The 14,804-nt window shown below is 47.2% G+C and overlaps 1 protein-coding gene across 5 annotated transcripts in view; it reads left to right on the top strand.

Moving 5' to 3' along the window:
- Nucleotides 1-14,804, top strand: part of R3HDM2 (R3H domain containing 2) — a 60,066-nt gene that overhangs the window by 21,179 nt on the left and 24,083 nt on the right. For all 5 annotated transcript variants that reach the window (XM_086478768.1, XM_086478767.1, XM_086478770.1 and 2 more), the window contains exons 2-3: nucleotides 12,495-12,693; nucleotides 13,488-13,529. In XM_086478768.1, the coding sequence (XP_086334894.1) occupies nucleotides 12,526-12,693; nucleotides 13,488-13,529 (210 nt within the window). In that variant the 5' untranslated portion in view covers nucleotides 12,495-12,525. The remainder of the gene's footprint in view (nucleotides 1-12,494; nucleotides 12,694-13,487; nucleotides 13,530-14,804) is intronic.

Raw genomic sequence — 14,804 nt, forward strand, 5'->3', positions numbered from 1 at the left:
AGTATTTAATCACTAGTAAATAAGCAAGGAAAAAACGACTGAATTGAAATGAAACCATTAACAAACTGACCCCCTGGAAACGTTATGGCAACAGCAACTGGAGTGAAGCAAGGCTGCCTGTAACCTACCTCGGCATGTGTAGGGCGTTCTGCAAAGTGTGGTCCGTGCACTGGAATTCTTCTAGAAGATGATGATATTTACTGTGGTATCTCTTCTTTGCTCCTGCACTTAGATTTGTGTTGCTCCAGTGCCTGGCAGGGGAAGGATGCTGTGTCTTTAAAGCGTTCTCAGGGCTGTGCAGAGGCAGTTCCATTGAAGTATTTGAATGAGAGTGGGGGGGGGGGGGTGTGCATGTGGCTATTGGCAGAGCTTGCTATGACATCCCTCTGAACAGCTGGGCTCTGCTTTGCTTCAGAGCTGCTTGTCAGAGCAATTAGCTTGCTGTAGCAGCAGCAAAGATCGCTAGCGTTTTATTCAGAGTTGAGCTGGCGGGGTCTCCTAAGAAGCAGTATTATCTTGGCAAAATTCCTCTTGAACTGGTTGTGGCAATGAGGTCTCCATTGAAATTGGGAAACAGATGACCTGCTGAGAGTGCAAAACCGCCACGGTGAGTTTATTTTTAGAACAAGTCTTCAGTTATCTAGGGCTTGAGAAGGATTGACCAGAGACTTTTCTTTTCCCTGTACCCCTACCATGCAAAATACCGTACAGGTATAAATGCAAGCAAGTGTTTCAGGGATAGGGACCTGAAATCATTTATCTCTGGTGAGTGACAGGATTTCTGTTGCTTGATGGGGTTAATTTAAAATGGTGCTGTACTAAAATGAATATGTGTATCTGTGGTCCCATTCAAGAATTGAGAGTATGAGATGAGCTTTCTCCTTCCTCTTTCTGTGATGCTGGGGATGCACCTACAGGAGACAGGGGAATCCCTGATAAGCATACTGTACTCTTCCATGTCATTACGGAGTTCCCCGTGACAGTCTCATGGGTTCTCCTTGTGTCTCAGCTTGGTGTTTATGCAGCTTGCTCCTGGGTAGTTTCTGTTCGTTTTGGAGAGACAGAATATCACTGCTCTGCTGCTGGGTTGTACACTAAGGGATTTATTTTTTTGAAGCTGGCTAGTTGAATGAGAAATGTTGCCTAGTTAATTGGCCATTTGCCATATGACGTTTTCAGGTTAGCTTATGCAGTTTGGTGTTCTGTAGGACTATATTTGTGTTCATGTATATATTAACCCCATTTTTTATTACTTTAAACCTATCACTGAATTATGTTTAGTTTTAGTGGAATCGAGAGTTCGGATTGCTTTTACCTCCTTCTCATGTGTGTTCATCATCCAGTCTTGCCTAAAAAACACAAGATACTGGAAATGATGCTCCCTTTGTTTGAGATTTTATGGTAGGAGGTGGGTTTCATGGGCTTGAGGTAGTAGCCAGTTACTGTACTCCAGGGTCTTCATTCAGGGGGGTTGGACCTGTTTCCTTTCTGTTCCTGTCTTTAAAATGCTTACTTAGACTGGAAGCATCACCTGTGGCTCGAGGATCTCCAAACAGCAGTAACAGCTGCTGCGATGAATGGTGAGCTCTTCAGCAGGGGAGGACTGCGTTCCTCTTGCTGAAGGCTGTGGGAATGTGAGAAGGGGAATACCTTAACCACTCTTCAGAACACCCCCCCCCCACCTTCGTTATCAAGTCCAGCTTTTGCATCTGTCAGCCAAAAGATGAAGTTGTGGGTTTTTTTTTTTTTTTCTTTCAGTCATCACTCCCTGCTTTGTTCAAGGATCAAATCAGTTTCTGGATCACACCTGGAAAACACCCACAGTGTCTTGTATTTGCTGTGTACCCCTTGGTTACTTTGTGTTGAGTGGCTCTGCATCCTCTGCCAGCATGGTGAGAAGCAGGAGCACCAGCCCTGGAAACAGAAGAGGGGATGTAGATAGCAGCCTGACTTTCTGTCTTCCTCCTGAGGAGGTTTGCCAGAAGCTGAAATGGTTTGGTTCTGATTAGTAAAGTTTGAGGATCTGCTTTGTCAGCTCAGGAATGGTGAGCTGGGCTGGGGAATACCTTGCTCTCTCAGCCAGCTTTTTAATGTTTGTGCTTATGCTTCTGACTGACACAGGCACGGCACAAGAGAAGTGTTCCAGCAAGAGCATAAGAGCTATTTCTAATGTTGTGCATTTTTCCTGAGCCTGGTTACCACCTCTGTATCTGCAGGTGTCCCTTACCTGATGTGAAATTTTATTATGGATGGGTTACAGTGGAAGGAATTCTGCTTGGGGTTCTCTGAAAGAATTAGGATGTGCCAGGGTTTTCCTCTGAGCTGTGGAAGGGTTAACAGAAGTTCCTGTTCAATGCTGTCCTCTTGCATCTTGACACTGTAGAAAGTAGGTGGATAATTCCTTGCTAGCTTTTCAGGAAACCCCTGTGGTGGACAGCCCTCATTAATTGTTGCTGGGAAACTGCTTTGACGTCATGGGAGCAGTTCCCTGATCTTCAGATGAATACAGAAATAGCTCACGATGGGGAAAGGAAAACCAGAGTGAAATGGAGAAGGGAACTCTCTGACAGGGGATTCTCATCTCAGATTTATCTTTTCTTTTTCCCACCATTCTGCCTAGGGACCTTCAGAGGAACTGTCCACAAAAATCTACAGTGCTATGTTTGGACCGAATGTAAGCCCTTCATTCTCAAGAACTGTTCGTATTGATGGCTTCTGTGATCCTTTTGCTTCTTAACTATTGGCTGGTTTGTTTTTTTTTCTCCCCCAGATTTTGTAAACAAGGGGTGAGAGCCTTCTCACTTGGCTTCACTGCAGCTCCCAAAATGAAAGGAAAAGAGAACAGCACCACTGCTTGGTTTTGTTTGTTTTCATTGTCAAACAAATAATATCCCCTTAGACTAACAGAGGGGAGAGCAGCAGAGCTGAAGATGGCTGCTAGTGCTATGAACTTCAGACAAAGAGAACTTTCAAGCCTGAGACTGTTTAAACTCACTGTCTTCAGTATCATTTGAACTGTCTGTCTTTGCAAACTCTCCTGTGGGTTTTGTGCAATAGGTTCCTTTCTCCCAGTGTTGTCCTGTCTGTCCAACCTGTCAGCCTCTGGGAGGCATGTAGAGCTGTGAGCCTCCAATAACTGTAGCAGGAATTCTCTGCATCTCCTTTGCTTACACCTATTTTGCAGGTGTAGAAAAGTTTACCCATCCAGTTCAAAGTGCTTAAGAAATGTTTGTATCCAAAAGTGCTGTAGGGCAGCAAAGAGTGTACTGGGTTGCTGACTGAGTCAGGGGTTTCCAGCTAGGGCACTGGGGGGCTGGAAATGCAAGTGAACTGTCTTACAAAGAGCTGGTATCATGGTGGCTGAGTGGTGAGATGGACCAGGCACCACTGCTGATGTTGAGCAGGCACTGGAAACAGAACTCCATTTTCCTTTTCTTGTCAGGTCACTTGAACAGAAAAGCTATTCCAGTGCCTGATGCCATAACGGTCAACAATGGATGCATTATTTCAAACTGATTTCTAACGATTTGTCATGGTTTGCTCACTTGCATCTTCACATGATACCTTCCTCCACACACCATTTTCTCCTCTCGATGCATATAAAAAGGAAACTTGCATGAAAAGTCGAGCAGCAAGCCTAGTTGGGGCGGGGAGGAGGCTGTCGGCGGGATCTGGGGATCTTGACCGCCTCTGGCTTTGGTGCTGAACTGAATTATCTTCCCCAGGAGATCTCCAGCATGCCTGAATCCAATGATTGCGTTCTTTCTGTGGTGTCAACTTTTTGCAGCAGAAATGAGATGGGAGCTCTGATCTTGCATATAGGCTGCTTTGGGAGTAAAAAGAAAGGACCTGAATATGCAGGCAATCAAGCTGGATTCTCTGAACACATTGGTCAACTCTACATTGCAGTTTCCTGTCAGGCACATGGCAAGTTTTCCTGCTGCTACTACACCAAATCAGCAGTTTTCATGTACAGGGAAAAAAAAAAAACAACATGCTCTTCCTTTGTCATTTTGTTGTTTTCCTTTGGTTGTGAGCACTTGAGTCCCTCAGCTGACTCTGTGATGGCAGCTGACTGGATGGTGCAGTGGACATTGCCACCTTTGTTTTCCTGGCAAATGAACAGAAACTGTGCTACTTCACCTTCATGTCATTTCTTCCGTCTGTGTCGTTTCATGTGGGAAGGATGTTTCCGAGTGTTACACCTGGAGGTGACAGGACGTGCTCAGTATGCTGGGATACCGTCGTAACTGTAGTAGGCAGTTCTTCCTTGGTTTGATACTTGCTCCCATTCTGGAGGATGAGGGCTCTGTTATGAATGGAAGTTATCTCCTTTGCTGCTGAAGTTCAGCCACCTCTGATGTGAAAGCTAGCAATTTAAGTTGTTCAAAAAGAACAGTGTGGCATTTGGAGCAAGAAGCGAAGACCTGTCTTGAGTGGGAACATCTGGAATCTGGAGGGGGAAGTAAATTAATTGTTCTGCTTTGAAATTTTCTGTCCCGAGACGTGTGCAAAGGGTTCTGCCATGAGCTTTTCCTTCCACAAGAGGCTGGATCTCAACACAACAGGCACCAGATTAAAAGCTGCAGACTCCCCTGCAGAGCATCTGGAGGCATTGGGTAGGTGGCTGGACACATTCATGTTTCGGACGTAGTTCAACAGCATCTTCTGTTTCCTTCTCTCACAGGGAAGAACGAACACCTCTTCCACTCCTAAAAGGACTTCTGCCTTCTGCGTACTGCCCAGGGCACAGATCTGATGAAGTTTCTGTCTTAGGCCCAGATATCATTTTTCCCATCCTGTATGAGGGCCTTGTTCTTGTGTTGATGATGAAATTAAAAGCAAGCATGACTTGCGTTAAAGTGATGTTTCCCTGATTGTATGGTGCAAAGGAATTTGTGTGGTGGAACCCTCCTTCTGCCTGGAGCTTGTCTGCATGGCAGGCAATTACCTCTGCTGTACGCTTCACAACAGCTGCTCTGCCTCATGTGTTTTTATTTAAGTGGTGCTTTTTGTTTTATCTTCTGCTGAAATACTCATTTGCAGTGACAACTACTCCATTGTGTCTAGGCAGGATGTGTTGTTTTAATAGTAGCTCTCAGGCTGCAGTACTGTAGATGTTTACCCACCCCCAGGGTGATGTGGTCCCAAAGGCTTTGGCAAGGGAGGCCCTGCTGTGTTCTTGTTGCTTCCATGCCTGCCTGGGGCCTGTGGTGCTGCCTGTTATCGTGATGAACTAAGACCTCTGGACAGAGCAGGTAATTCACAAAAGTGAGGGAAGTGAACCTGCCCTGTGGAGGTGGCAGCCTGCTCATGAGAGTGCCATTTGTTAAACATGCAAGGAGTCTTCAACGTTGACCCATCCTTCCTGAGGCAGTGCTGGAAAGGCCCTGGTGCCACAGTGTGTGTCCTGCTCACTGCCTTCCAAGGGGCCAGACTCAGATGTGACACCAGCTTTCTGGATAGAAACCCTGAGTTGCATCTAGGTAGAAGTGGCAGGCTATTAAAGTTTTGGTTTTCGAAGCTCACAGGCAAAGCATGCTGTATCTCTTTGATTCTCTCTTTCCTCAGATACCAACGCACCGTTATTCTGGCACATTTGATTCCTGTATATCAGATGAAGATGATTTTGGCAGCTCTGACACTGGTTGTGTCAGTCTTGGAGTACGGTAATAGCAAGTCAACACCTATCCTGATTTTTAGTGCTTGCATTGATTAAGGGAGGTAACAAAATAAATGGTTATTTCCACCCCCCCGAAATGATCTTGTGGTTTGAGATGTTCTACATAATGAAACCCATGCACGTACTGCATAACTGAGAACTACTGCCATGGTGATAATTCAGATGTTTCCTGTAACACACCTACTGCCTATTGTGCCATTTAACAGGGCTGAGTGCACCTGTACTGGTGAACAGCCTTTTTAAAGGTATTTGAAATGAAGAAGAGCTCTAGGATTACATCTCTTCTCCAGGCTCCAATTCCTCCTCCAGTTTAGCCAGAGATACAGGGGCGAACTGTGGCCACCACAGCTAGGCTGTGGCCAACACTGGCCTCTTCCTAGGGTTTATGGTCAGTGGAATGGGCCTGGTAGCCCCTGAGCTCAAGTACCTCCAAACTAAGTGGACAGTGGCTCTGCTGAGGTGCAGAGATGGGCCCCTCTGAATGGAATTCTGTCACAGCAGCCCTGCCTTACAGCACAGGCATTGCGTGAACAGCCAGGAGAGCTGTTAGCACCTTGAGCTGCTGCAGCCATTTGCTCAGCTAATGTGGAGTAGAGCTTGATGTGGGGGCTTTCCTCAGCTGTGGGGGCTTTCCTCAGCTGTGGGGGCTTTCCTCAGCTGTGGGGGCTTTCCTCAGCTGTGGGGGCTTTCCTCAGCTGTGGGGGCTTTCCTCAGCTGTGGGGGCTTTCCTCAGCTGTGGGGGCTTTCCTCAGCTGTGGGGGCTTTCCTCAGCTGTGGGGGCTTTCCTCAGCTGTGGGGGCTTTCCTCAGCTGTGGGGGCTTTCCTCAGCTGTGGGGGCTTTCCTCAGCTGTGGGGGCTTTCCTCAGCTGTGGGGGCTTTCCTCAGCTGTGGGGGCTTTCCTCAGCTGTGGGGGCTGGCAATTTAACTGGTGTTTTCTTACCCTCCTTGGAATTATTTGGAGGGACATGTTGGAGACCTCCTGATATTCTGCAGAATTAACTTAGAGGGCTTTCTGTCTCACCTGCCTTTTCTGTCTCCTTGCTCGTTTAAGGTTATTTTCCCCCCTTTCCACCTGAAGTCAGACCCTTCCATCTGCATCATAATTTCACCTCTTTGATGTAATGTGGGGGTGGAGATTGAGATTTAGAGCAATGACTAAGCACTGGGAGCCTATGTGCTGTGCAGTCAAATACATCTGGCCTCCTGTTGGCTTGGGTTTTTTGCTAGGTTTTGTAGGACCTGTATGGTAGTGAGAAATCAAATAATAAAAAATAATTTAAAAAGCAATGGAGAGAATTTGGGAGAAGTTACTTCATAGGCTGAAAAAGCTTCAGCTTGTGAGTGTTCCTGAGTAAGGTTTCAGGGCTTTCTCCCTGAACTGAATCTCGTTCTAGCTGGAGCTGTTACCTCTGATTGGGAGCTGTTTCTCCAGCAGGAGGGAAGGGGAGTGCTCAAAAGGCTCTTCGCCTGTTTTTTTTGGTTTTTTGGTTTGTTTTTTTTTTTCAAGCTGAGGCTGCAGACTTTTTATGGGATGCTGGGGATGCCTGAGTCAGCAGTGCTGGTGAGGCAGCTCACATCTTGAGGAGCAGACTGGGAGTCCAAATGGAGCCTGGGAGGGGGATGCTTCAGGAGCTACATGGCCTTTGTTGGTCCTACTAGCAAAGACTTTCATTACAGCCTCTTGTTGCATCTGGTGTGTGTACTTATATACAGCAAAAATTTTACCAGCTGCTGTGCCCCGGCAGAAAAGAAGATAGAAGATTCCTCAGTGCAGAGAGGGAGTGCTGTGCTGCCGGCTTCGTCAGTAGAACCGAGGAAGCTTTAATGCCTTGAATTTGCAGCACCCTCTCCACCTCCCCGCCTCCGCTTTTTCCTGTGAAAACCTTTTCCTACAGCAGACGCTGTGCTTGGGAAGGGGATCAAGGAGGGGGAATCTGAACCACCCCCCAAACTTGTCTGGTTGCTCCTAGTGATAGAGCCCGTTGCCATGGAGCTGCGATTCCCATTGGTTGCCCTGGGAGCCAGTGAGCAAATTGCTTGTGAGAGCATCATCATCCAGCCGTGCGGGGGGGGCACTTGTGATGTGGTGCTGACGCCTCGCACGAAGGGGTGAAGTGAAACACTGATGCTGGAAAAGGGGCACTGCTTTTCCCCTTCCCTCTCACGGGCTGGTTGGTTGATTTTAGTGACCAGTTGTACCAGCAAACCTCCCTTGGGTCAGCCCAGTTCTTCCTGCCCAGTTCTCCTCCCCATGCTCAGACTTGACTTTGATTGTCCATCGAGCAAGTGGTGGGGGCTGCCCGCCAGTGAATCACCAGCCTCAGGGTGTTTATTTCTGAGCCCTTTATAACTCTGCTTAGCGTGTGATTGGATGTGTTATGTTTCAAAGTATGCTTTCTTTATATTTTATAACCGGCCTGAGGATGAAGAAAGCCGCTGTTACTACGTCTGTGTCGGGGTTTCTTCTTGGCAGTGAAGCTCTGCAGCCTTCTCTATGGTGAAAACTCTGTTCAAGTAACACTGATGACCTGGGCTGAGTCTGAGTTTTTTACTCTGCCCTGTTGAATGCCTTTCGGAATGAGTCTCTGAAAGCAAAAAAAAAAATTATTAATAAGCAGGGGAGGAGATGGAGGGGAAGTGAGTCAAGATTCTTGCCTCTGAAGCAAACTGTGAAGCCTGGTCAGGAAGGCCGTAAACATGCAGACTTGCTCCTGTAGTCATGGCTTGAACAGGGACCTGCTCACACTTGTTTCCTTTTCCCCTGAAAACTGAGAGGCAGCTTAACTCTCTTGCACGGCGGGACGAGCTACCTCAAATACCTCTATCCTTTTGCAGCACAGAAGCATGCATGTAGGCAGCTACAGCCAACCAGCCATATGTCTCCTTTGCACCCTCATTTATCTCACAGGAGCGTGCCTGTACTCTGAGAAGGCCAGGAAGAGAGTGTATTTAGCAGTAGGCTTCCTGCCTTTCCCGGATTTGCTGCTGGATCCATCCTAACTAAGTGCAGAAGTTTCTTGCTTTTATTCCCTGCTTAACCAGGACCAGCTGCTGCTTGCATTGTCATGGCTTGGTAACTGCAAACTGCGTGTAGCAAGGCAGCAGCAGAGGTGGAATTCAGTGTTTCCCTTCAGGGTGACAAGGAGGACGTAGTGTCCTGGCGACCCCTTCACCTGGCCCTGGGCTAGCGTGCACAAAGTGTTCACAGCGTCACTGCCTTGACAGGCCTGTTTGCTTTATTTTGCCAGCCTCCAGACCCAAACCTGTTAGAGGGCAGCTCACCCAACTTCTGTTGCTCCATTGTTCTCTTTTTTTCTGACACAGATTTTGTGGCTTCCCTGATGTTGCATCTATGTAATCTTTTCATCTCTCTGGCGTAGCGCAGCTCAGTCCCGCCCACCCCACCAAGTCCTCTGAACTTCCACTTTCTTTGCAAGCCGCTGTCTGTCACAGCAGATCATGTCTGCCACCCCCTCACTGCATCCCACGTCTGTCCTGGGGGAGCAGGGCTGATTCATTCATACAGAAAGGAAACCTCGTCTCAGAAGTATTGCTACTGAGAAGCACTAGCAGCACACGTGTGGTCTTTGAATTTTATGTGCAGGGAAATATCCTGGAGGACTGCTGTCAGCAACGGAAGCTTTATTGGGAGGGGGCAGCCTATGAATGTCAATTCAGTGGCTCTGAGTTGTCTTTTCTGGAAGAGGAGAAGGGAAAGCTGATGATAGTCCCCTTGTTGTGATGCCGAAGTTAAATTGCTGTATGATGAGAAAAGATCCTGTTACCTGTCTCAAATTTGACCGAGGTACTTGGCTTGGGGGTAAAAACTTGTTACAGGGTGGCTGTTGCAAAGAGAATGAGCTGTACAAAACAGTTTCCTTTATTTTAGTGCAGAAGTTCACGCTTTAGGTAAGTGTCATGTGTGCAGTTCAGGTGCTGCCTTCTGCCTCCCTTCCCCAAATCTGCTACAGATCCTCATAGTTTGTTTACGAGTCAGGCCCCTGGCCTGGACACGGGGCTGCAGCATTCTCCTACAGCATGGAACATTTTGGGGAGGGGAGAGGCAGAGTTTACCAGCTTCACCCCCTGCATAATCCAGATTCCCACTAAGGAGGCTGGTGTGCAAATCAAGGAAGTGTTCCCTCTTCCAGTTCTGACCTAGTTCCTGTCGGAGGCATCGCAGCAGAGCACAACTCCCTCACGTGGGGGCTTCACCACCCCATGCAGCATGCTTCCCATAAACCTGGGAGCTCGCTTGCAGTTCCTGTCGGCAACTGCTGGATAGCCAGCCTGCCGGGATGAAGAACAGACCCTTGCAGCTGGAGGATGGATGCCTCAGTGATTCCCGAGGGGAGCTGCTTTCTGTGGGGATGCTCCGGGAGATGCCTGCCAATGGGATTGTCTGTGGTGCAGCACGCTGTCCCGTGGGACTGTGCCAGGAAGGGGTAGGGAGCACCTAGTGGTCCATGCAGGGCAAGCATCTGCACTGATCAGCATTTAGAATAGCAGATTGAAGTGCTCTTGCCCTCTTCTCCATGTAGCATTTGAGGCCACGTACATGCTTGGAAGTCGCTAGCAGCCGGGAGGGAGAGGCGTTTGCAGAGTTGTCTTGCAAAGCTGACGTCAACAGCAGACTGCTCTCTGGTTCCTTTTCTGTAACAAGCTATTGATGGCAGCTGTTTTCTGCCAGGAGCCTCATCTTTTAGCACTTTCAGGTGTGCTACATAGGAAGCTGCTTATGGAATTAACAGTGGGTTTCCTGTAACCTTGGTGCTCCAGAATGAGCATGCATGAACAGTGGCTTGGATCTTCCAGCAGTTCTCTCTAGTGAGAAATACCTTGTTTTCATACGGTGCTGGGATATGTCTGCTTGCCTGTATCAGCCCATAGCATTCACAGTCCCTCTGCTACAGGTACATGTGTCTGCCTTGAAATGTGCTGGTTCCTGTGCATAAACTGGACAGTGCAGCCCTGTCAACTTCATCCGTGTCAGCTTTTTTTTTGCTTTCCCTGCATGCTTTTTCTGTGAATTTTCTGAGGTCAACAGGGGTATTTCCCACACAACCTCAAGGTGCTGCTTACTCATCAAGGCCTTGGGTTAAGTAACTTTTTCCTTTTCTGATTCTCCCATCTGTGGCAGCAGTGAGTCTTACTGCTGGGGGAAAGCTCATCGTAAGTCTGAAGAGGCAATGATGGGTGTGAAGGAAAGCTAAGGTGACTGTAGCTTCCTCTTTTTGTCAGTGAGCATCCTGTCCCATCCTCTCGCTTGGATCCAGTGCAGTGCTGGCATCTCCCAGGCAACTTGCTGCGTGGTATTGTGGTTTCTCTGGCTGCTGCCTTGCCACAGGGGTTTGCCTGTAACTTACAGCGTTTTCCATTCACAACTGGGCATCTGCCCTGGATGTCCTAACAAGTTTGTTACAAGTCCCTGTGAGGATCCATGAACTCGAAGCAGTTGATTGCACTCTCTCGCTTTCTGTGTCTGGAACTGGAACATATGTGTTTTATGCTCAGTAGCCCCACAAATGAAAGGGGAATGATGTTGAATTAGTTAATGAATATTAGCAGTTCCATGCAGAGCCAAGAGTTGATAAATCTCTGTGAGATCTGACTCTTTCAGTCATGTTCTGCCAAAGTCATTAATAATACAAGTTGTTAAACATTGGCTGTGTTTTCCAGTGCCCAGACCTTTTATTTGAGCCTCTCTCAAATTTAGGCTTCCCCTTTTCTTTTTGGAAACTTGTCTTAATGAGCCTGGCTTTTGTCCTCCCTTTATCCAACCTCTTCATGTGTCGTCGAGACAAACACTGGGTTCTGCACAGGCAGTGTCTCTACAAACCTGTTTCTCAGTACCAGAATCCCTCTTCGGTCCTATGTAAGCTGGTTTAGCCCTCACTCAAGCTCAAAGAGGCCTGCTTTGAGAGAGCAGAGAGGGCTGAAATTGCAGTTCTAGACAATCGATTTGAAATTAATGCTTAATTTGATGAATGGATGTGTGACACATTCATTGCTCCTGTTTAAGACTGTCAGCAGACTGAGGCACATGTTGCTGCCCTGTCTAGATTCTTCTCTAATTCAGAGGTGGTTTCAGGGGCTCTGTGGGCTGCTTGTGTTCTTGCTAATCGAAAGGAAGCAATTAAATACAACTTTGACAGGAAGCATTATTTTTTCATCTTAATCTGTAATTTGACTGTTATTGTTTGACTCCCACATTTCCTGAAGTATCTAACCGTAGGCAGATAGAGAGAAGATATCAGGGGTTACCTTATTTCACAAGAAGAACCAGAACAATGTCTTGGGTACGAGGCTGTTTTCTCACTGAGGATTTGACTAATTGCAAGAAGGACTGGTTTGGCATTTGGGGAAAAAAATGCAGGGTTTTTTATTATTGTTTGTCCTGGGGCAAAGCACACATCCTCTGGTTGTTTGAGCTTATTTCACCTACTGTGTTCCCTGGCCCTGGATGTTTGCTAGCATTAGGATTACCCTCAGTCTCTCCCTCATATCAAAGAAGTTAGAGGGCAGAGTGCCTGCCTGTCTCAGGCTTTGTTCAGCCCTTTTAGTGTCTCCAGAGTCCTGGTGAGAATCATGGAGCTCCGGCAAGGTTCCCTCAAGCCAGGTGCTGCTGCAAAGGGCTGCACCCAAGGCGATGAGTGGATGGGTTGTCATTGGAGTGCTTGATTTGGGGTCTTTGTACACAAGATGAGTTACAAGGAGGTTTCAACCTGTATGTGCAAGAGTTTGTGTTCCAAATAGGAACTCTCTCTACTCCCTGACTCCCTTCTACCCATTCTGTCACCTCTTCTGCCAGGTGCCCATTGCTGCGTTGTAGGGCTCTGAAGATGTCAAACAGCAACACAACGCAGGAGTCTCTGGAAATAATGAAGGAGTCTGAAAAAAAGGTGGTTGAGGAATCTGTGAACAAAACCAAATATGTATCCAGGTCACCAAGCAAGGAGGAGGTGGAGAAGGATGGGGGCGAGGAGGTCAGCGTGCGCCAGGAATCTCAGGTAAGTGTGCAGACAAGGGGTGGTCCCTTCCGCCAGCTTGCAGAGCTGGGCCCTCTCCTCCTACTTGGCAAACACAGGGTAGTTGCTGTCCCTTCTGAAAGGGGCCTAAGCCTGTGCTACCACCTCCCAAGGGGATGCCATCCCCTACAGACTGTGTTGTGCAGAGGCTGCTCTCTTTAGCTGAATCTGTTCTGCTCAGGGTGGAATAATTCAGATGTTCTTTGAGCCCAGGAGAAAATGAGGCTGGTGTGCTCCTGGGGGCACTTGTGCTCAGTCCCGTTTCTAGTCCCACGGCTGTTACCTCCGTTTAATTCTGGTATTGCTCAGAAAGAGCCTGACTTTGGTCACTTTGTAGTGTGGAATGGAGAAAGGTTTCTGAGAAGATAGGGATAACTGATGACTCAGTGTCTCTTAAATCGGAGCAGCAGTGTGTCTCTGTCATGATCCACTTTGTTAGGAACCCACTTTGTGGCCCAGGAATGGTAGAAGACTTCTAGTTTTCTCACTTAGAAGTGTGTCACACACCTCCACCTCTAAGCCATAGTTGTGCTGGTTCTGTCAGATACTGAGGAACTGGGTCTAATCCACGTGAAGTTTCTTAAGCAGTTTTTGCCCACCTGGGGCCTGACAGGACAGCTGTTCAGGTGCTGCACGTGCTGCCATTGCTGTCAGGTAGAGATTTTCTTCAGAGTCGTTTTACACACACAGTGTTGTGCTTGCCTTGCACAGCAAATACCATTTACAATGTGCACATTCAGATTAAGCTTCTTGCCTTCTCTTTCCTTTCTTCACAGAGGCGAACTTCAAGTCATGGACATGCCAGAAAAAGAGCCAAGGTACGACCTCTTCTGATGTCCCGTTCTTCTTTTGGCTTTTCTGAGCAGAGTTGTGATCCCAGCCTTAGGCTGGCACTCACAAGTCCTTTCTGCCTCCAGAAGCAACATGCAGCACATATTACACACCCAAGAAGGAATTGTTTTGCTGCTGTTAACTGTCCCCTCCCCAGAGCCCAAAATGCCAGAACTGAAATTTAGAGATGTCACCGGAGGGACAGGGCAGTGCACTGGCCTGTTAACACCCTCCACTTAAAAACCAGAGTTAAATACGTTTGCCTGGTTTCACGTAAGGCCCCTTTTCTTCAGGGAATACCACATTCGCTCCCATAATGATGGCATGTGTATGTTAGTGAATCCAAAACTTTCGTTAGTCATAAGCACCAGGACACCACTCTTTTAGAATGTTGTTTGTAGGCACAATCTCAGGGTAAAAATGCAGCCATTGTGTGACTTTGTTGTTGTTTGGTTTTGTTGGGTTTTTTTTAACCTTTCTTAGCCTTAGCCCCAGTTTTTCTTTGTAAAACTACTGAAGCAGTTTTTTGAAAGTGGCCATGAATTTTCTGGGCTTGGCAGTTATAGAAATATAGCACAATTCAGGAGTCCATTTAGTCCAGCTTCCTACTCAAAACAGGGTCAGCGATGACATCTGAGTGGGTTGCTCGGGGCTTGATTTTAAAACTGTGATTGGGAGGGCGAAGGTCTCCCAGCCTCCTTTTTTTAATCTTTCACAAAAGTTCAAACTCAAATGAAGACTGGTTCTGCCCCAAAACGTGGGAGAGAGGGGAGACCAGTTAAATTTGTAACAGGGATTCTGCTTGGGTTTGGTTTTGGTGAAAGTAATGTCTGAAAGAGATGTGCTGCTTATGACCTACAGAGCGTGCAGAAAAAATATTTTCGTGGTTCTGTTTGGTCTTAAAAGCCAGGACTCATTGCAGTACCCAAACAGGCTGTGATTCCAGTTCCTGCCCTGTCCATATTTAGGGCAGAATGTGTCTATGCACCTCAGGCCTTTCTCCACATTGTTGATCCTGCCTGGGATCTCATGTGACTCGTTGATTTTTTTTTTTTTTTTTATTTTTTTTTCCTATTTGTCGCCCAAGTGAGTCAATTTCCCAAGAGTCCTGAAAGTGCAGGTTATATTTTAAGCATTTTCCCTAAGCACTACTACATTACGCAGAAGCAATCGAAGTCATCAGGTCAGACAGGCAAGGTGTAAATGGGGTGGCAGCCTTTTAATTAAGAATAGTAACAATCTTCATTTCAGATCTTAAAAAA

Source organism: Leptosomus discolor, chromosome 27 (assembly GCF_034619465.1).
Source record: "Leptosomus discolor isolate bLepDis1 chromosome 27, bLepDis1.hap2, whole genome shotgun sequence".
Lineage (NCBI taxonomy): Eukaryota > Metazoa > Chordata > Aves > Leptosomiformes > Leptosomidae > Leptosomus > Leptosomus discolor.